This window comes from Danio rerio, chromosome 11 (genome assembly GCF_052040795.2).
Source record: "Danio rerio strain M-AB ecotype USA chromosome 11, GRCz13ab, whole genome shotgun sequence".
NCBI classification, from domain to species: domain Eukaryota; kingdom Metazoa; phylum Chordata; class Actinopteri; order Cypriniformes; family Danionidae; genus Danio; species Danio rerio.
In genome coordinates, this window is record NC_141031.1 from 42,129,958 (window position 1) to 42,152,708 (window position 22,751).

The window sequence follows — 22,751 nt, forward strand, 5'->3', positions numbered from 1 at the left end:
AGAGCCCTCCCTATACGCGGCCCATACCGCCGAACCACAAGGGGCCACCCCTTGCTCTTAAATGTGAGTCTGTTCTGTGCTTTCACTTTTAGGCATTTTAGGCATAAAAAAACCCCTTTGAAATAAATATTAAAACAGCGGGATTATCTTTTCTTCTCATTACAGGTGCCGCCTCCCCTTCATATGCAATCCTCAAAACAGTCGTATAGCAGTGCGTGACTGTCAGCTGATGCGCTCCAAAAGAAACATAAAATAAATAAAAATATAACATTAAGTAGAAATTTTGTAGGTTGTATTTAACCTCAATTCAATTTAAATGTATTCTCTTTCTTCTTAAAGATGTTAGGTGACCAAACTCTGATTTTAATAGAAAAAAGGGATGGGGTGGGGTGGTCATTATAGGTAACACTTTATTTTGATGGTCTTTAGTATTTGTAGACTGTCTACTTAATATCTGTTGATTCAGCTCCTTTAACAGACATTTAACTGACTATAAGAAACAAGTACATGTCAGCTTACCCTAACCCTACCCCAACCTAACAGTCAACTTATAATCTAATGAGAATTAGTAGGCAATGTAACTTAAATTCAAGAAACGGACCATCAAAATAAAGTGTGACGACATTATATTTTAACAACTTAAAGTTAGTAAGATTTTTGATTCTAACCAAGGCTGCATTTATTTACATATTTTTACAGTTTAAAATATCAGTTTTATTGTGTAATGTTAGAAATTATTAGCTTTTTCTTATTAACGTATTAAAATGTAAATCATTTTTTGGATTAATAGAAAAAATATATGATATGCTTGTGAAAAAGTTAAACATTATAAATGGTTAGCAAAGTTGGGAAGATCTTTTTAATGCTCACCAAGGCTGCATTTATTTACATATTTTTTAAATTCAAAACAACAGATAAATAAATATATATATATATATATATATATATATATATATATATATATATATATATATATATATATATATATATATATATATATATATTCTAAAATGTAATTTGTTATTAACTTTTTAAAATGTAATTCAGTTTTTGATTAGAAACAAGGATTTATGTGGGGGGAAAATAACATTATAAATGGCACCTAATGGGTCCTGTGTATAATTTATAATATACACAGCTATAGAAAAAAACTAAGGCCACTAGGTTCTTTCTTTCTTTCTTTCTTTCTTTCTTTCTTTCTTTCTTACTTTATTACACCTCTGGATTGTGTTTGAGTAAAACATTTTTTTTGTATAATACGAAGTAAAATAAAGCTGCTATTTTTAGCCAAAAAATATCAAATGTATTATGATAAAAACATATTATAAAATATAGTATAATAATATAAAAATATAATATGAGGTAAAATAACAAAGCTGCCATTTTTAGCCTTGATAAGCCTACAGTATAATCCCTTTTAAACGACACAATACCATTGTTTTATCTCCTAAAGAGTTAACAAATCAATATTTAGAATCACCTGAATTCTCAATTGAAAATTTCAAAATTTTTCAATTGTCATTTCCTAAAAAAAAAATAAAAAAAATAAATAAAATGCTGTAAAATGACAATGTTTATTTACATTTTGTAAGAAATGCTTTCAGACTTTCCTAGAATAAAATTTATATTTATATTTTACTCAAAGCTATACTTAATAGATCCATAGAAACTGAAAGTGTTTAAAATCTTATTTTTTTTTCACATAGCTGTATAAATGTAGACTAAAAAGGAAACTGCAACTAAAAAACTTCCACTCAGCATCTTTTTGAGGGTTTATTAATAATCAGCGATGGCTGTTGATGTTTCCTGTCTCTTTGTGGTAAATATGAGGTAAATATCAGACCTGTTCAAGCTACTGACAGCAAGTAAACACACGTGGTGTGGTGTCAAGGGCCACAATCTCATGGTGTTTACAAAAAATATTTGATATTTACATATTTGTCAGCTGTGCGTCACAGGCTATTCATGTCTGCAAATTAAAAGCTGTTTGTCTGAGATAAATTCAGGCTCTTTTGAAAACTGATGCATTTCATTGCTTCATATTTCACCCACGTGTTTCTATTTATTATTAGTAGTGGTAGTACTACCACCGCCTCTATTTAGAGACATTTAATGTTCTTTAGCAATACCTAGGAGTTTGTTTTGAACTTAAAAACTATTGATGATGTTGTTGGCTTTGCTTATAAAACTTAGCCTGCAACAAATTATTATGTTTGGTTTGATACTTAAGGATAAAAAGATATCTTATATAATAAATTGCTTGTTGATATTATTAAAATTTCCTTCGGCTTAGTCCCTTATTTATCAGGGGTCGCCACAGCGGAATGAACCGCCAACTATTCCGGAATATATTTTTACACAGTGGATGCCCTTCCAGCCGCAACCCAGTACTGGGAAACACCCATACACTCTTACATTCACACACACTCATACACTACGGCCATGCAAAACGTGCAAACTCCACACAGAAATGCCAACTGGCCCAGCTGGGACTGTGAGGTGACAGTGTAACCACTGATCCACTGTGCTGCCCTAAAATTTTATATTCATAAATGTAAATGTTTCACAATTTCCCCAAGACTGGTGGTGTTTAAAGAAGATTTTGTGATAATTTTGTGTCATTTTAAAAAGTATTTACAGTGCTCAGCATGTATGAGTACACCCCTCACAAATCTCTCTTTTAAATTCATATTTGTAATAGGAAGCTATATGCAATATTATATTTGTGCATATCAATGACTGTAAAAAATATGGACGACGCGACAGCCCCTTTTCCCATTGAACGCCTTGAGGGCAAAACGCCTGCTTGACGGGCACAAACTGTTGCAAAAGACTGCTGAAATTGGAGCCTTGACATGCGCAGAAGGACTGTCTGATGGAGCCAGAGTCGAGCTTCCAACCAAACGCTTTATGTAAAATCAACCACGCCCCCTGAACTTCTCAGCATGCGTTTGCTGTCATATCAACACAAATGGATGTAATAACATTAACAAATATGAGGGTTTTTTATATTCAATCGCGCCAGCTCCGGGCCGCAGCGCATAACCTACTCGCGGCATCGCGGGCTGATTCCGGCTCGCATGCGGCAGCGCCGGCTCGCTCGGCCGCCGCATCTGGCTCGATTGACTCGGGCTGGAATCGGGCAGTGAGTCCAGGCCTCCGGAGTAGGTCCAGCAGAGGTAGTCAGTCTGAGCTCTGAGGGGTAAGTCTCCGGCAGGCGAGAATCTAGCCGAACTGGTCCGAGTGTATTTTGCCATCTGGGTGGCTAGGCGTGTATCAGCAAACTAATAAAGCCCGAAAAAAGCCCTGACCTTAGCGAATAAACAGTGTTCCACCAGGATCATGCATGTCAGAAACTGTAGTTTACTGCTGAACTCATTCTGTCATGGTAAAATAACACAGAAATCGAATTACAACACTTCAATCTCCTGCCGAAGCTCAGACGCGCTGCTTTGAGAAACTGTCAATCACAACTGTCAATCACGATGACACGCCCAGCATTAAATTACTGCTAAAAACAAACTGTTTACAAAAATGAAGATCTGCACCTATTTCAGCACAATAACCAGTGTCTTAATCAACCAGAACCATCTTTCGGGACATTTTATTGCAAGTGTAATATTTTTTTTTATTTGGGCTCAAGTCTCCTTCATTAACACGGAGGAGGCGGGCTTTATGACTTGTACTGCAGCCAGCCCCCAGGGGGCGATCTAACGGCCGAGACCTTCACTCAAACGCAGGCTTGCGGCACACTTGGTGCATATACATTAGATTAGTCGATGAGCTAATCTAACAAAATAACTTACGATAATGGTCCAAAAACTAAATAAAAAAATCAAGAGAAGCAAAACATTTTGTAGGTTGTAATTTATTTTTGCTATATTTTGCTTGAAATTAATTGTATTACTCACAGGCGTGAGTAATTATACTATACTTCACATTTTCCTTTTGGGTGGTCTTACCTTTTAGACTAAAATATTTTTGCTGCTTGTTCAAACTCTTGAATTTTAGTTGGGACATCTTAATTGTTTTATGTTCAATTCATTTAAATTCATTCATTCATTTTCCTTCACCTTAACCCTTTTATTCATCAGGGGTCGCCACAGCAGAATGAACCAGCAAATTATCCAGCACATGTTTTGCGCAGCGCACGCCCTTCCAGCTGCAACCCAGTACTGAAAAACACCCATTTACACACATTCACTACGGCCAATTTAGGTTATTCAATTCAACTATGGCTCTGTAAAGTCTAGATCCGATACGCGGACGGCCGGAAGTGGGATATGCACATTAATATAGCAGCATTTTTTATGACACTGTATAACAATAATTAATATTTTTACAGTACTGTGATGGTTGGGTTGGGGATCAGTAGGGAAACTCCACACAGAATCCCAACTGAAAAAACAGCTTAAACCAGCCTGAGAAGGGTGGGCTGGTTTTAGCTGATCGACCAGCCTGATTTTAGAGGGGTTTTGGCCACCTCCAGGCTGGTTTCCAGCTATTTCCAGCCTGATCTGAGCTGGTCAGGCTGGAAAATTACCAGCTAAAACCAGCTTGACCAGCCTGGTTTAAGCTGGACATAACGTTAGCTAGTTTTGGCCTGGCTAGGCTGGTCAAGCTGGAACTCGAACCAGCAACCTTCTTGCTGTGAGGTGACAATGCTAACTACTAAGACACAGTGTCACCTCCACTTAAATGTGTAAATACTATTAAATGAACACAATCGATTTGTGTTGGGACAACATTGTGTGACAAAATTGTGAGGAATGTACATTGCTTAAAAATAGCAATTTTAACAATTTTTTTGTTTATTTAAATGTTATTCATGCTGTGACTTAATTTCTGTCATGTATGCAAATGTTACTTTAATTAAACAATTTTTTATTTAGAAACTTACATTGATACGGTTGCGCTTTAGACGCCATCTTGTGGTCTGATGCGAAATGCATTATCAACGCGAACTCTCAGTGCATTCTGGGTATTTCCTGTCCCGTGCACTTCATGACATCCACTATGATTTCAGATACCCAAAGAAACGGCTGTCCCCTTAAATAGTGCACTTTTTAGTGGGTATGGGATGCGATTTCGGATACAGCCCTAGAGAAAGGACCTCATCCATCGATCACAGAAGGCGACATGTTTTCAGAAACAGATGTGTCATTCTTGCACAACTGTCTTCCTGTGATAAACAGCTCGTTTCCTCAATACCTCGGTGACTCATTGGTATGTCTAACTCTTGCAGACACAGCACATGTACTGAAAAGTCATGCTTTTGGTTATAAAGTTTGCCTGAGTTACAGTTTGTTTATCTGCCAGTGTGTCTTTAACTCTAGAGGGCAGTGTTTTCTCATTTATTAACCATTTCCTAGATTTGCCATTAATCAAACACCATTCAACCATACGGATCTAATTGAATGACGATGAAAAAAAAATCACACTCGTATGTCGTTAGGGATGCCATTTGTTTCCTGTGATGTTAATATTTATTTAAACATGTTTCTGTCTTTTCTAGAAGAGTGGATTTGGACCAGATGTGTGAACCACAAAGATACTACAGACTTTCAGAGAGATTAAAAAAGGTACATCAAGCATCTGAATTTAATCAATATAGATCAGGAGTGCACAAACTTATTCGTAAAAAGCCCCAAAAGCCAAATATCATTGAGCACTGAGGGTCAAAGGTAAATATACCATGCCATATTACTTTAAAGTTACCATGGGTAATTTACTAATTTATTTCATAAGATTTAAAAGTAAAGAGAAAACATTACTTTAAATCATATGAACTAATGCAGGGTAACATTTAAAATGATAACTTACTGCAATAAAAACATTAACAATCACATGTAGGGCTGTGCGATTTGGGGAAAATATCTAATAGCTACTTTTTTGACAGATATTGCGATTTGATTTGATTTGTGATTTAATTTTGTCAAACTTTGGCTCAATAATCTGTATCCTAGCTTCTTACTACTAAAATGCAGTGAGTGTTAGTTAAAGAAGGAAGTGAAAAGATATTAACTTACTTAAACATTTGTTCAATTATTTTTTAAATATTCAGAATTTAATCACTTATTTACTTATTACTTATTAAATATTATTGAATACTTATTAAATATTAAATATTAGATAAGTGTTTAATTTAAAGTGACCTTAACTTTCTGTAAACAAGTTGAACTCAAAGTAGAGCGATAGTGTAGCTTTATTATAAAAACACACATACACACACACACACACACACACACACACACACACACACACACACACACACACACACACACACACACACACACATATATATATATAAAATAGAGAACACTCAGCAAACTAACATGGCTAAAACAACTCTGAAATTTGCTGTTGCTTGCTACTAAATCGACTGTCACTGGCAATACTTTCAGTTGACTTTTTAGCAAGACACTCCTCATATAGCCGCCTTTGGTGCTTTCTTAGATACTGGTTGTTGTATTTCATCTTAGTTTGGCAACAATTCTTACAAATGACCTGTTTTTGTTTGATATCTGTGACTTTGGGACCAAAATATTTGCATATTACCGATATCCTGTTTTTCTTTAATATTAATTCATCTATTAATGCTACTGAAGTGGCAGACACCATCATCCTACTTGTCCGTGCTTTCATGTTTGTTTGTTTGTTTTTTATTGTGGGCATTCCACATCGTTCGGTTGCGCAATTCTGATTGGGCAGGAGGAAAGTGTGCTGACTCAGTTGGCTAGTGAGACGGTCATGCATTTGCTCTGGGCAGGGGAAATGAAATAATTAGTGGTGAGCCGTTATTGCCGTTAACGGGCTGCGTTAACGAGAGACTTTTATCCCGCGATAAAAAAATATCGGTGTTAATCTATTCTCAAAGTGGGAGCTGGGTCTATTCTACGCAAACTATGATGACTTTCACCTTGATATTTTAGCGCTGATGTATACCTGACCGGTGAGCTGTCTGACAAAAAAGTGCCCTTCTGAATCAAATCAGCAGGATGCCCTTCTGGATCTTTCACTTACTTTGATGACACTAGTAAATACGCTTACATGGACATCTGTAGTCTAGTTATTTGCCTTAATAGACAATAATATAACTAAGGTGTTTAAGTAAAGTGCTTTCATGTAACAGTTTCCTGTCATTTTGGGTGACTTTAACTGCAGTTTTGCAGTTCCACTTTTACTCATGAACATTTCATTCATGCCCCCTGTGACAAACTGCGGTAATAGACGCAAATAAGGTGTAAGGACTGGTGGAAGAGTGTTGTGGAATTTAATAACGCACGCCAAATGGAAATGAAAAACTTCCGCATTTCGCGGTGTGTGTGTGTGTGTGTGTGTGCGGTCCTTTACTGTGTGTGGATCTTGTGGGAAAATATGGCGAAAGTCCTACATGACGGTTAAAGTTTAATCCCGGTGTTTACTTCAATAATGCCACTAATTTCTGCATACTCTACATGTCTTAATTTCATTTCTGTTTAGTTCAGTTATGACTTTAGTCGGATTAAGGTGACCAAAAATTACTGTTTGGAGCTTATGTAGGCCAAAAACAGTTCAAAATTCATGTTTAACTGAATAAACAGTTAGTAAACACAAGTACATCTTATTGGACATCATTTATTTTCATCACCAATTATCATAGTAGAACAGTTTCTCAAGCAGTTTGTGATGCATTTTGGAAACAGGAGATGAGCCCCTGGTCTAATGCGCCACCTGGCTTGAGAAACCCGTTCTCAAAGACTTACTTTTAGTAATTATTTGCGTTGCTACATATTCTGAATGCCTTCGGCAGAATTCAAATGAGCCATTTTAATCTAGAATAATCTAGATTATTTGCAAGATCACAGTGAGATTATTCTAGATAAAAAAATGATCTATGCTCACCTATAGAAATTATATATATATAATATCGAAGCCTCTTGCGATTAGCCAATCGCAACGTCTCAAATCAATGTTGCGAATCGATTTTGATTAATCGCACAGCCCTAAACACATGTATAACACAGTGGAGTTTGATGATTAATACACTAGTCAAGTAGAATCTGCCTTTACCTTGATTTGTTCTCTATGCGTTGAGTGCAGTATGTACATTTAAACTAAATCTGATTCATTTACACTGTTTAATTAAAACATATAATTCAAGGGCGTATAATTGGCATGGACGGAGGGGACATATCCCCACCAAGATCCACTAATTATTGAAATGTCCCTACAAATAATTTAATCAACTGCAAAATAAAGTAATGCTCCATAAATTCTTAACCTAAACTCTCAGAAATAAAGATACCCGAGCCGTCACTGGGGTGGTACCTTTTTAAAAGGTATTCATTTGTACTTTAAGGGTCTATATTGGTACCTCAAAAGTATATATTAGTACCTACAAATTTTAAGAGGATCACTTTTGTACTTTTTAGGTACTAATAAGGTATTACCTTGAGGTATTAACATGGAACTTTTTGGTACAAATTTGTACCTTTTGAAAAGGTACCACCTCGTGACAGCTTGCATGCCTTTAGCACCAAGTCAAGTTTAGAGTAATTAGAGTAACTATTAACTAAGGCTGTGCAATTAATCAAAATTCAGTTATGATATTGGCCTCCATAATTATAAAAACAATAATAGGGCTAAAATAATTAAATTGCATTACAAATTAAATTGACCTGTGCAGCATGGGACAGGATGTTATTTGTATTATTAAATGTTTATTCTATATCATTATGTACTTTATTCATGTTTTTAAAAGCGTGAAACAGAGTTTGTGCTGTTCAATGCATGCACTCTAGGGATGTATGTCCCCAACAATGTTAAGAGCGTATCTACGCCCTTGATTTAGTTTGAGTTAGCTTTTAACAGTAAAGGAAACGTACAAAAGGTCACTTTAGATTTGAAATGACAATCTCTAAACTAGATGCCCAAACTAGGGCCCACGGGGCAAAGTTGGCCCATGGTTAGGCATGGGACAATAACCGTTTTCAAGGTATACCGTTGTTTGGAAAAGTCAAGGTTTCAAAACTGCCAAAATTTTCAGCTATACCGTTCCCATGGTAGATTTTTTTATTTTATTTATTTTATTCATTTTTTTTGTTTTAGTTTTTTAAGACAGCAGTATCTCCAGCAGAGTAGAGCTCCAAAGATTCTTTTTTAAATTGTAAAGAAATCTGTGTTTTTGAAACAAATGTAGACAGCAGAAGTCATTCATTCATTCATGTGTCAGCTTAGTCCCTTTATTAATCCAGGGTCGCCACAACAGAATGAACCATCAACTTATCCAGCACATTTTTACACAGCAGATGCCCTTCCAGCCGCAACCCATCTCTGGGAAACATCCACATACTCATTCACAAATATACACTCATACACTACGCACAATTTAGCCTACCCAATTCACCTGTACCGCATGTCTTTGGACTGTGGGAGAAACCGGAGCACCCAGAGGAAACCCACACGAACGCAGGGAGAACATGCAAACTCCACACAGAAACGCCCACTGAGCCGAGGCTTGAACCAGCGACCCAGTGACCTTTTTGCTGTGAGGCGACAGCACTACCTACTGCGCCACTGCATTGCAGAAGTCAATAATTCCTTTTTTATTTATTGAGAATGACATCTCTACTGTTCCAAAATATTTCAAAAGTTTCTCAAAATAAAATGTATTGTCTTCAAAGGGGAATAAAGTTTTGTTTTTTACACAGACATTAAAAAAGAATATATATTAGAGCAGTATTCATAATACCGTAAAACCATAAGATTTTTATACAAGGTTGTCTTACTGGCAGAATCTTATACCAGCCCATGCCTACCCATGGTAACCTTTGATTTGTCCCCCTTGACATCTGAGAATGGTTTAGAGATTGTCATTTCAAATGTAATGTAATCTTATATTTGTTTGTTTTATTGTTAAACTACAAAACAGCTATCTGAAATTAAATATTTCAATGTAAATGGTGTAAATTAATCAGACTTAGTTTAAAATGTACATACGACAGATCGAGGGCACTGTAGAGACTGGCAAAGGCAAATTTGCCATGGTGTTCACATACTCAGGTCACCAAACTCACTCAATCACTGGAGCGTTTCAAATACGACATACTGACATACGCTGACATACGAGCGATCCACTGATGAATCACGGCTTTAAAACACTCCAGTGTCCCTGTATCTGAGTTTACCCCAATTTATTAAGTGGTTCCAAAGTTTGTTTGTTTTTTTTCAGTTGAACTCAAATAAAGGTATTTTGAGGAAAGTAGGAATTCATTCACTTCCATGAAAGTAAGGAAAACACATTAAAGTAACCACTTTCCAACATACTTCAAAAATGTCTTTTTTGTATTCAACAGAAAAGAAGTAGAAGTAAAAACTCATAAAGGTTTGGAACAAGTGAAGAGTGAATAGATATGATAGAATTGGCATTTTTTAGGTGTACAGTGGGGATAAATTAGTCAGGACCACATTTGTTTTTAGTTTATTGTAACTTATTAAACTAAGTTAATCATGTTCTAACTTTATCTTATAAGCAGTTTTAAGTCAGTTTAATATAATATAAGTTCAAACGACTCATAAGGTTCATTTGATTTAGCTTAGAATTTTAAGGCCACCAGTGTTTTTTTAAATTACATTTAAATTGTTTGATGTAGTAGATATATTTGTAATGTGGATTTTAATTATTAAAATTAAGTCTATTTGTAAAGTGATTTCACAATAATTATTGTTCCAAAGCAGCTTATACAAAAGATTATATCATTACAATCTAAATCATAAATTAAGGTGGCAAGCATATGCGTTTATTAGCAGTTCCACAATAAAATGTGCTTTTTTTTATTAGGGTGATATCAGCTCATTTATTTATGTCATTATTTCACCCATATTGTGACACTTATCTTCACAAACATTATCTGATACATTAAAGTCGAAACATTACTTGCTGTAAAAATAATAATAATAAAAAACATGTATATCAAATCACCTTTTTATAAATATTTGGACTCATATATAGTTAATGGAATAGTTAACTCAAGTAATTACTTTGCTTACCATATATTCACACTTAAGTGGTTCCAACTTTTTTTTTCTGTTGAACTCAAAAGAAGACATTTTAAAGAATGTTACAATTCATTCACTTCCATAATAGGGAGGAAAACACATTATGGTAACCATTTTCCAACATACTTCAAAATATCTTCTTTTGTGTTCAACCGAAAAGAAGTAGACGAAAAAACAACTCATAAAGGTTTGGAACAAGTGAAGAGTGAATAGATATGGTAAAATTGGCATTTTATTAGGTAAACTGTAGCTTTAGATTCACTGTAATAAATTATATGATAAATTAGTCATGACTACGTTTGTTTTTAGTTCGTTGTAACTTATTAAACTAAGTTAATCACTTAACTTTATGCATTTCGCAAGCTGTTTTAAGGCATATTAATAAATAAGTGACTCAAAGTTTATTTGATTCAGCTTGAAAATTTAAAACAACCATTTTTGTGTGTGTGTGTGTGTGTGTGTGTGTGTATGGCCTCTCTTCTCAATCTGCATTTGTGAATAAAAGCATCATCATATATTTGTTCTATATAGAAAATAACATTATTACAGGGAAATTAATCTTAAATAGACAGTCAATAAAAGATATTTTCACTCTCTCTTTCACTATTATGTCCCAACGTCATTTTTTACAAATTTTAATTGATAAAAGTCATCTGTTTTAATCAAATTAACCTTTTAATAGGCTGCTGTATGAGTGGAAGTATGTGACAACAGCTTTTACAGCTTCATTACGCTGTTGTCACTGCTGTTATTTGTGTTATCAGCACTCGGCGCCAGCATGTATTTCGCATTAGAGGTTTCTCTCTTCTCATGTTGCCCATCAGCTGTGAACTATTTATTGACCGTCCCGTGCAAACGCCTCAACCACTGTTGTTTCCATCCCATGCAAAGAGTTCTTCCCAAACTGATGCAACTGCGTGGTTTTACATTGTATTATATCCATAACCAAGCTGTTGCATTAATGAACCTCCTGTGACCTCAGCATCTCTCTTGTGTGCATCTGATACAGCGCAACTCTTTCTTTACTTCTGAAACTGTTGCATCATGGCACTAGAAAAGGAAAGTTCATGATGAAAGTTGACCGGAACATCTTGAATAGTGAAGGTTATGAGCTTAGTGGAGTGTTTGATGCTGTAAAGACACTCTGTCTGGGAAATCAATGGCAATTTAATATGCGTAAATATGGAAATTAATTCAATATTTTACATTTTTGGGGATGCACTGTGCTGCTTATATAGAATCTAATAATATTTTGTCAGATAATTCTAATTCTAAATGTGCCTGACTAGAATTTTAGGCACATAAACTGAATGACATTTAAGTAGGTGCTATATTCAAGCTAACATCTAATACTGTTTGGAGTTTACATTTTTGTAGAGAGAGATGATAAAAAAAATCATTTTGATACATCAATCTATAGAAAACCCTGTATAATTCACTCTTTATCTTCTTCAGAATTATTCTGGTTCAAACAAATATGGATAAAATTAATCCAATATTGTGTAGAATTTACAACTTTAGCCGACTTGGAGGCAGAGACTCATTTGCATATCTGAAGAGATTAATTTGCATATCTAAATTCATTCTTTTTCTTTTCGGCTCAGTCCTTTTATATATCTGAGGTTGCCACAGCAGAATGAACCGCCAACTTGTCCAGCACATGCTTTACACAGTGGATGCCCTTCCAACTGCAACCCATCACTGAGAAACATCCATACACACTCATACACTACGGACAATGTTACCACATGTTTTTTGACTTATGGGGGAATCCGGAGCACCTAGAGGAAACCCCTATGCGAACACGGGGAGAATATGCAAACTTCACACAGAAATGCCAACCGACCCAGCCGGGGCTCAAAACAGCGACCTTCTTGCTGTGAGGCGATTGTGCTACCCACTGCGCCATCGGGCTGCCCTATCTAAAGAGATGCACCTTTTAATCAGGTTTATAGTTCTATTTAAGCCATTTTAAAAGGGGGTATGTTTTCCTTTTATGTTATCCGCTTGTTAAGTGGTGACGTGTTTGTGACGTATGTAATACTGTTTCCGGGTCCAAGCCGCCACTCATTTGAGTGGAGAAATCAGTCGTTTATGATCACGTTTTATTCCTATCACACATTAAAGTTAATTTTATATAAAATCATAGTGTACACAACAATCTCTGGGCTTGCTGCATAACAAATACCAAAAATGTAACAATTTATAAAAAAATAATCACTTTCTGGCCATCGGATATTAGGCATGGACATAAATACTGCGATATTCAGTTGAATAGAGCGCTTGGACCCAGAAGCCGCTTCGCGTGACGTCACACTTAACAAGCGGATTGGTAGGGTGCAAATTACAGGGGGGTGGGACTGACTCTTGATCCCCCCTAAAGGACATGAAAACAAAATGTATGGGAGGGTCAGCCCTTTAATACTGAGAAATAGTTCATTCTGATCTGTATTTTAAGCAATGATGTTAATAATTAAAATAATAGATGATATAAATATACATTTGACCACCCCTATTATGGTTCCTACCATTGTGAATGCATTCTCACGCTAATCAGAAAATTCATTCAACAGTTTGAAACCACAGTTCTAAAGCCCCAATAGACACAGTAAGAGCGTTTTCTCATAAAAGGTACTTGTTTCTACAAATAGCCTGAAAGTAAAGTCAAATCAGACGCATAGTTTGACCTACAGCAGGGATGGGTCCAAACTCGGTCCTGGAGGGCCGGTGTCCTGCACAGTTTAGCTCCAACTCTCTCAAACACACCTGCTTATAGATTTCTAGTTCTGTTGAATACACTGATTAGCATGTTCAGGTGTGTTTGATTAGTGTTGGAGCAAAACTGTGCAGGACATCAGCCCTCCAGGACAGAGTTTGCCCACCCTTGACCTACAGTATAGCCTATGACATAGCTAATCAGAGGATACCGTAGGTCAGAATACACTCCCTCAAAACACTTAAATTTAAATATGTCTTATTAATTAATTAGATGTAATTAAAATAAATACATAAATGGCTGAAGCATGAATTACACAAACTAACAACTAACCAATACATTTAATCATAATGAAGTGTGGTCACTTATATCCAAATACACATGCTGTGCCCTATATGGTCTAAAACCTAAAACAGGTGGGCAAATGTAAGCTTGTTTTTATTCAATCAAATATAAATATGCATATAATAAATAATACTGCTACTAATAATAACAATATACAAAAGCAAATTGTTATGAATAAACTGAGAAAGCCCCACCAAGGTGAAGAAGGCATGAAGGCTGTGGCTTTTATATTTATGTAGAAAATAATCATTTTTATAATATTTTAATCCTTTAATTTTTTTATTTATATGTAAAGATATTTACATATTGCTGTACATCTTGTGTTCATTAAGTAGTGTGTAAGCGAGGCGCACAACTAGCGCCTTGGACTATAGATCGTCTTTGATCTGGTCTATTGAACAGTCTATTAGAATTCCGCGAAAAAGCAACGCGCCAGCAATGCGCCTTAACACACCTCCTTTTTTAGACCAGAACGCCTATGGGCGCACATATCAGCGCAAATGCATTCGCTATTTAAACAGCGTGGTGAAAAATATCAAAACGACTCTTGCGCCAAGCTGAAACAAGCAAACAACAATTGCATTGCGCCAGGTGTATGATAAGGGCCCAAGTACTTCTAAAGATGTATGAATTTATTTCTACGCAAAACAAGATGTAAAAAAGTAGCCATTGACATTTGCAGTAGGAAAGGAAATACTCAACATCCCAACATTTTTCTGTTTGTCTTCCTTTGTGTTCAACAGAAGAAAGAAACTCAATCTGGTTTACAGTAATCAAGCAGAGGATAAGGACATTTTTGCATGAACTGTCCCTTTAACTCAATATTATCCAACTTCACCAGAAATGATTCAAATTTTCTATATTGTGGCATTTACGTTCCTGTAAGACAACTACAGTGGAGGCATTTCAGCAACAGAATAAAACTATATACATATGTTCATCGAGGAAAACTATTATTTATATATATATATATATATATATATATAATGTCGATGTTCATTTTAACCCTATATAGCTTCATTGTGAGGATATTTGTTCATCTGCAGCAGTCTGTCTAATCAGTTTGAAAAGAGTGGAAACAGACCGAAGCTCTGCGCAAAGTTTGCTGGATGCGATTTGAAAGCTCTCCGCTTGAAGTTTGATCAATAACAGTATGCTGACTTTCCCAAACCAAGATAAAAGCAAGAGTAATTGCTAGTCAAAATGCATTCGAACGCGCGCCGAGAGTGACTATTTGCAGTATTTATTTAGAAAAGAGTTTGTTTAATAACAGTTACCATCTGTTATTTATAGTCCCTAATTAGTGATTCAGTCCAGGCATCCGAACGCAAAAACAATCGCACACGGTCATTCATAAAATATGATACAGCAATGCAAACTTATATTTGCATGAATAAGCGTGTGCTGTTGATGGAGATTTGAAGATGTGCAGGTGCAGCAGAACTTGACCTGCACCTGCGCCTTAAACCTGCACACACACAGTTGGTGACAGATGTGCTCAGGAATAATACATTCACACATCGCACAAATGAAAAGCTTTCAGCTCCACTTCAAAACATTTAATTATGACTGTTGAGTTAAGAGTGCACTTATACACTGTAAGCCCTGTGCTTTTAATGCATCCGAGTGAGGTTTTTATTCAGTGCTAAGACTTTTTAAAATTAGAACTGATACTTTTGGAAGGTCTTTAGAGCGCTGTTTACATTCTGGTCTTCTAAAGCTTCTAAACTCAATCTTTAAAGAAGTCTTTGAGGAAAAGTAGTATTTTATTTCTTATATAGCATTGCTGGTACTTTTGAATCAATCTCATTTCTTTTGTGCATCATGTTCTAGAGATGATTTACTCAACCTTCAATCTGATTTTATTCAAAACGAGTGGGAGACAAAGCATGAAAAGTATTTTCTCAATCTCCCCTTAGATCTACATCTCATTTTAGGATCAGACAACACGCAGCTTGTTTGTATAAGACAAGAAGACAGTTTATTTCATAAAAATGAAGTAGAATAAGGTTGCTTTGTTGCTTATAAAAAGACTCCCTTCAGGAATATATGCGAATATGGTCTTCATCTAAAACCTTTTTGGTCAAAAAGATTTTTTTTTATTTTTTTTTTATTATTGCTATATATTTTTCCATACATTTCCATATATATATATATATATATATATATATATATATATATATATATATATATATATATATATATATATATATATATATATACCCTCACAAATCTCTCTTTTAAATTCATATTTTTCATAGGAAGCTATACAATATTATATTTGTGCATATACACTAGATTAGTCAGTAATGAAGCCAAATCTGGAGCGTATCTAACAAAATAACTTGCGATATTGATCCAAAAAGTAGTACGCACAAATGTATATGTTATAGAAAAACATTAAATACAAATTTAGAAAGAGGAAAAATCAAGAGAAGAAAAAATTTAAAATGAAGTTGAAATTTTGTAGGTTGTAATTTATTTTTTTTTAAATTTTGCTTGAATTTAATTGTATTATCTTTCAATCTATATATATATATATATATATATATATATATATATATATATATATATATACATATACATATATATATATATACACACACACACACACACACACATATATATATATATATATATATACTGTATATAGGGTTTAATGCCAAAGTTTTTTTTTTTTCTACTAGGACGATCTGGCCAGTGGTTGAGATTTTTATTTGCCCTGCCACAGTTTGCACTGGCCCCACCAAAAAAAAAAAAAAAAAGTTAACAGCTATTTCTTAGCTATATTCAATAATGTGGCAAAATAATGTCTGTGAATCAAGAATTTAAACATTTTAAAAACGTTAATAAATGTATTATTAGCCAAATTCAAGATTTTATGCAAATGAAAAAGCATATTTTATTGCAATTCTAAGTTAGTTTTATAAAAATGGCTTGCCAAACTGTTGACAACTCAACAAAATTTGACTAGATATTTTTCAAGACACTTCTATACAGCTTAAAGTGACATTTAAAGACTTAACTAGGTTAATTAGGTTAACTAAGCAGGTTAGGGTAATTAGTTATTGTATAATGATGGATTTTTCTGTAGACTACCAAAAAAATATAGCTTAAAGGGGCTAATCATTTTGACCTTAAAATGGTTTTTAAAAAAATTTAAAATGGCATTTATTCTAGCTGCAATGGAACAAATAAAACTTTCTCCAGAAGAAAAAATATTATCAAACATACTGTGAAAATTTCCTTGCTCTGTTAAACATCATTTGGAAATTTCAAAGGGGGGTAATAATTCTGACTTTAACTGTTTATATCAAAACATTACAGCCTTCACACATTTTGGAATTGATAGAAGAGATTTACTCAAATGTATAGCTACCCTCCAAAAAACTTGTCAGTCATATTTAGAATGACATATAAAGACTTAAAACACTAATACATTTTCAGCAAAAGTCACTCCAAGGCACTCGAAAAATGTGGCAAAAATATAAACAATATTTTGATTGTAATATTTTTTCCACATTTTCAGAGTGTCTTGGTCTAACTTTTGCTGTTTATTTTGATGAATCTCTTACTCAAAGAGCACTGAAACATTATTTAAGCCACGCCTGAGCACTTTTTGTTTGATTTTGGACTAATTAATTTTCATTACAAATCTTCACACTGTAACACTATCCTCTAAAAGAACTAGCAATATGATATATTTTAATTTAATTCAACAAAACATATTCTATTTTTAAAAACATACAGGACCTAAGTTTTTATTTTTTTATTTTCTGTAAAATATTAGGCAACACTTTATTTTGATGGTCCATTTGAGTATTAGTAGACTGTCTGCTTAATATCTGTTGATACTGCTCCTTCAACAGACACTTAACTGACTATTAGAAACTTTGCAGGTACATGTCAACTTACACTAACCCTTACCTCAACCTAACAGTCACTTTGAATCTAATGAGAATTAGCTGCCATGTAGATGCAATATAACTTAAATTTAACAAACAGACCATTAAAATAAAGTGTGACCAAATATTAACATTTGAACTAGGGCTGCACGATATTAAAAAAAAATCTGATATTGCAATATTTTATTTTCAGTGATAAATATTGCGATATGAACATGGTTTCACAAGATGGTTTGAACAGCTCTATACTTCTGGGGAGTCTGAGAGTATTCATGTACAGAAATTCAATAATCAAAAATGCTTTTTTTGTCTCACTTCTAGTAGAAATATCAGTAAATTCTTAGATTTTTAGAAGTAAAACTAATGTTTTAATTAGCTACCAATGGTGAGTGAAATAATCGTATTTTTACTTAAAAGTGTACATATTTGTACTACAAACAAGAGAAAATTTATATATTTTTCCCCACATAAATTGTATAAATAATTAAATTCAATTAATTTTGATATACCTCCAAACATCATCATTATTTGTGCCCAAATTATTTAAATTTGAATTTTATTTAAATAATTTTAAACTTGAAATGCTCAGTCACAGGCCTTAAAAACACATGCAAATGGTAAAAAAGGGACTCTAAATGTCTTCTGTGGCTCCTGGAACTCCATGATTCAGACTCAGCATTGATCCTGTGATGTGACTATTGCTGATGCACATATTGCGATGCTGAAACAATATATTGTGCAGCCTTAATTTCACCACATTATTTCACCTGTTTTGATATTTTATTTTCAAAAAAAGTTTTAGAAATTAAAGTAGGAATTTTTGTTTAATTTAATATGCTTTCTATGAGTGTCTTAAATCTATTTGACCCACATAATGTCAATAATCATGTGTTTCCAATCAGCGATATCCGTCTTTTAAACTAATAATACCTTAAAATATTTTGTATATTAAATGTTACTTTGAGTCTTCCATGTCTTACTGTTTAAACTGACCACTAATCTTATCTTATCACTTCTTTCTTTAAGAGTTTTCAAACTTTTTTTACTTCTCAAAATGTACTTCATGCCCACGTGCATGCTGCCTTTTAAAACCTGAAGCCTTCGCATTTTCTGTTTGCTAAAGAAAACGTGTCTAATGTCTATTTGGCTACCTGCTAATACCTGTCCTGAGATGGGGTTGGAATAGCGAACAGGCTCCTGTCAGAATGATCATATTTTGTAGACAGGTAGGAGGTTTTCCTTTAGTGTGAAGCGTGTCTGAACATGCCTCAAACCTGTCACCGCGCCTTTAGTTCAAAACACTCTTCCATCGAAAACTCTACTGCATCTGGATGGATTAAATGATGTGCTATTTCTGCCTCGAGGATACAGATAAACTGTGCTCAACATCTGGAAATGGAGGAATAGAAAATAGCGCGTTTAGCAATTCGACTTTTTAATCATGCAAATATCAAAATCGGATCTCTAATGTATTGTTTTACAGCTGTAATGTTAAATTATGAGATGTGATTGATTCATCCAGCTGTTCTCAGCACTGTAAGTATGATGAAGAGCGCAGTTACTGCTGTCACAATCACGCGTTGCTCTCCAAGCTGCGCGCACCGCCGCGCAACCACAGCTGTGCCAAATAGCAGTCTCCAAATAACCGGTTTCATTTCCTTATATTTTGTTCTCCCTGCAAAATGCATGCAATACAAAAATTCAGTGTCTATTATAGTCTGCAAATGACTTACTAAAGTTTACATTTTCTTTTCAGGTTATGATTTCCGCGCGTCCAAAAATACCCCAGAGCGCGTCAAGGTATGTAATCTACATCTGCTTTCTCAAACATTCCTAAATCAACGGATTGGCGTAAATATCAGTGTGCTGGGAATATGAATGACTTCAGTCATAACAAACAATACAGACGTCAAAATAAAGGACATTCACTTACAGCCAGTTGCTCGCATTGGCGGAGAAGAGCGCTAGAAAGAGCATAAGCAGTGACCTTATCAAATACTCCGATGACATCTTTAGTGGAATCAAATCGGGTAAGCTAAGTAAAGGTTGCTGGTGTAAAATCCCCAGGAGGAGTTTCTCAGCGCAAAACTTGCGTCAAAAAGTGGTTAATCCATCATTGCGCATCCATGTGGATGAGAAGCAGGTCTGTCCGGATCAACAGTTCTTGCCTCCTGGTTTAAACACTAAAGGTATCCTCCTTTAGAGCGCACGCAGCGGTTTCTGAGCTCCACTTTTACGCAGCATCACCAGGTACAGATGTGAGGATCAGCTCCCGCTTTTGCGCAGCCCGAATGACAGTCCTGCTCTCGCGCGCGCACGCTGTTAATTCATCTAAACGGGATGTTCAGCTCCGTTTGATGGCACTCTGGGTTCAGTCTGAGAGTGAATGCCGAATTTACTGACTCCTGGAGGGTTTGGTAGGGGCGGCGCGTCATTTGGGGGAGGTTTTGATGTGTGAGAAAGCAGATAAAGGCGGGTTTAGTGCATGCATGTATGTTTGCTCTTGCTTCAGGCTGCCAAGTATTTTTTTTTAAGTTCTCCAGAGGGACTCTGTTCGTCGTGTTCGAGGTATAAACGCTTATACTTTGGGCAAGGTGTGTTTTCCCTGGCCTCAGTGCCCTTAAACGCAAGTCATTTGTGGTTAACATGCTATTTATAGGGTGTTTCGTTTTTTGACAGCTACGTACAAAAATAGACATTGCTTTAATTATGGTATATATATATATATATATATATATATATATATATATATATATATATATATATATATATATATATATAAAAAAATAAAATAGAAATGTAATTAAAATTAATATGAATAGTAATTTTAATACTTTTCCAAGGATCATATTTGATTCATTAGTCTTGCTTTTGCATTGAACATTGTTAAAATTCAGTAATTGTGGTTTCGCTTTTTTACCCATTCGAGAAACAGCTCATTTTCAGATTTCCACATTTAACATTCTATATGTGCAACAGGAGACTACAGATATCCTTCTATGCCGGTACATGTTACGTCTAATTGTTTTTATCTGGCAAATTGGCTGAACTGACAGACAAGTGTTTGTCTGGGTTACTCGGTATTCTTGTTGACCAACAGAGGGAGAAAGTGAGTAAGAAAAACTGATGCTTGTGTCAGGGCGAAGCTGGTGTTTGGTTTATACGTTTTAGTTTTTCTCTGGGTTTCAGTTTGCGAGACTACTCGAATACATTTTATATTTTTCAACTCATGCAAAATTCAATTCAGAATTCCATGATTCAGGCTTGACATGCATTAATTTGGCTTCAAAATGTACTATTTTAATAAAAAGCAAAATGATTTTATATTAAATTTCAGTAAAATAGTAAAAAAAAAATAAAGTTATTTCTGTCACTGTCACAGTAGAAGTAGTAGTAATAATAATATTAATAATAATAATAATAATAATAATAATAACAATAAAAATCTGTGTCAGATTTGGTGATTTTGGGGTCCCTACGCAATTCCAGGCATGTTGCCCAAAAGTTTTAAAATGCACCTTTTCTACTTTAATTTATTTAGATTTGTTTTGCTGTTGTTTTCTTATCGCTCTCGTCTCCTTTTCTACCGTTTATTTTAATGCAAAATAATAAAAACTTGTAAAGCATCTTGTATAACTTCATGTAATTTTTTTTTAAAATACATATACAGCTAAAAATAAAAACTCAACTATTTAATTTTTAAAACTAAATCTTTACTGATTTGACTGCTGGACTGCTCCATGATTGAGGGTGGGGGGCACATTTGCGCAGATGTAATAATTACATTCAGATAAATTTTTTTAGACCATTACTATACAAAATACAATTGAAAACAATGTTATATAATATCTAGGTATAATTCTAGGTATTTATTTGGGGGGCTTTTCTCGCTTAACTGCTTGACTTGACTTGCTTGACTATTTTTATTTATGTTTATATATAAAATATTATATATAAAATATACATGTTTATGATACAAACTATATATATATATATATATATATATATATATATATATATATATATATATATATATATATATATATATATGGATGATATAAAAACATTTTTTGAATAGCTCTATTTGGCAGTTTTCTGGAAAAGTCTAACAGTTACTAAAATTAAATATTCACAATGCAAAAGAAAAAAAAATGCTGTTCCTCCTTTGCTTTGTCCTGTTTTTAGTCCAAAAATCTAAAAAAAAAAACTTAGGCCACGTAAAAATATTGTTTTGTTTTTACCTTTAGAAGAAATTAGTCAAAATAAATAAATAGTTTCAAGTGATCTTGTTTTTGTTTTGAAATCTAGAAACCTTTTTTTTTTTTTTTGCATAAATCATATAATTTATCTATAAATAATTAAATAACATACATCAGTCACACCTCCAAACATCCTATTTTTTTGTTGCTCAAATGTTCAAAACTCTCTTGAAATGCTCAGTCACAGGCCTTTATAAAAGCACATTATAAAACTCACTTTATTCTGGTTAAACTTTGTAGTCACTCTTCCAATCATGTGTTCTGTAGCTCCTGGTCAACTATATTTCAGACTCAACATTGCATATCTTGCCATGTGACTACTGCAGATGTGCACATTGCGATACGGATGCTGAAATGATATATTGTGCAGCCCTATATAATGAGAGATTATTCAAACTGAATACATTCTAAAGAAAACGATACAGATAATGACACACACTCTTGTGTGGCTATCATTATGGGGACTTCCCATATAGACATAACGAT

The 22,751-nt window shown here is 34.3% G+C and overlaps 3 protein-coding genes across 19 annotated transcripts in view; 1 reads left to right on the plus strand and 2 right to left on the minus strand.

Annotated features, from left to right (window-relative positions):
* The window catches only part of wnt4 (wingless-type MMTV integration site family, member 4), a 36,162-nt gene extending 15,803 nt beyond the window's left edge, over positions 1-20,359 (minus strand). Inside the window, 1 exon segment of one of the 2 annotated variants that reach the window (NM_001040387.1) lies at positions 19,940-20,359. In NM_001040387.1, the coding sequence (NP_001035477.1) occupies positions 19,940-20,016 (77 nt within the window). In that variant the 5' untranslated portion in view covers positions 20,017-20,359. 2 annotated transcript variants of the gene reach the window in all.
* The window catches only part of LOC147841881 (uncharacterized), a 191,664-nt gene that overhangs the window by 68,590 nt on the left and 100,323 nt on the right, over positions 1-22,751 (minus strand). The gene's annotated exons all lie outside the window — the stretch shown is intronic.
* Positions 4,980-22,751, plus strand: part of LOC147834897 (uncharacterized) — a 125,988-nt gene continuing 108,216 nt past the window's right edge. For 11 of the 16 annotated variants that reach the window (XR_015502924.1, XR_015502925.1, XR_015502934.1 and 8 more), the window contains exons 1-2: positions 4,980-5,226; positions 5,516-5,582. The gene's annotated coding sequence lies outside the window, so the exon portion shown is untranslated. Of the gene's footprint in view, positions 5,227-5,515; positions 5,583-19,762; positions 19,807-22,751 lie in introns of all 16 variants that reach the window. The other 5 variants (XR_015502923.1, XR_015502919.1, XR_015502920.1 and 2 more) reach the window with 1 other exon arrangement.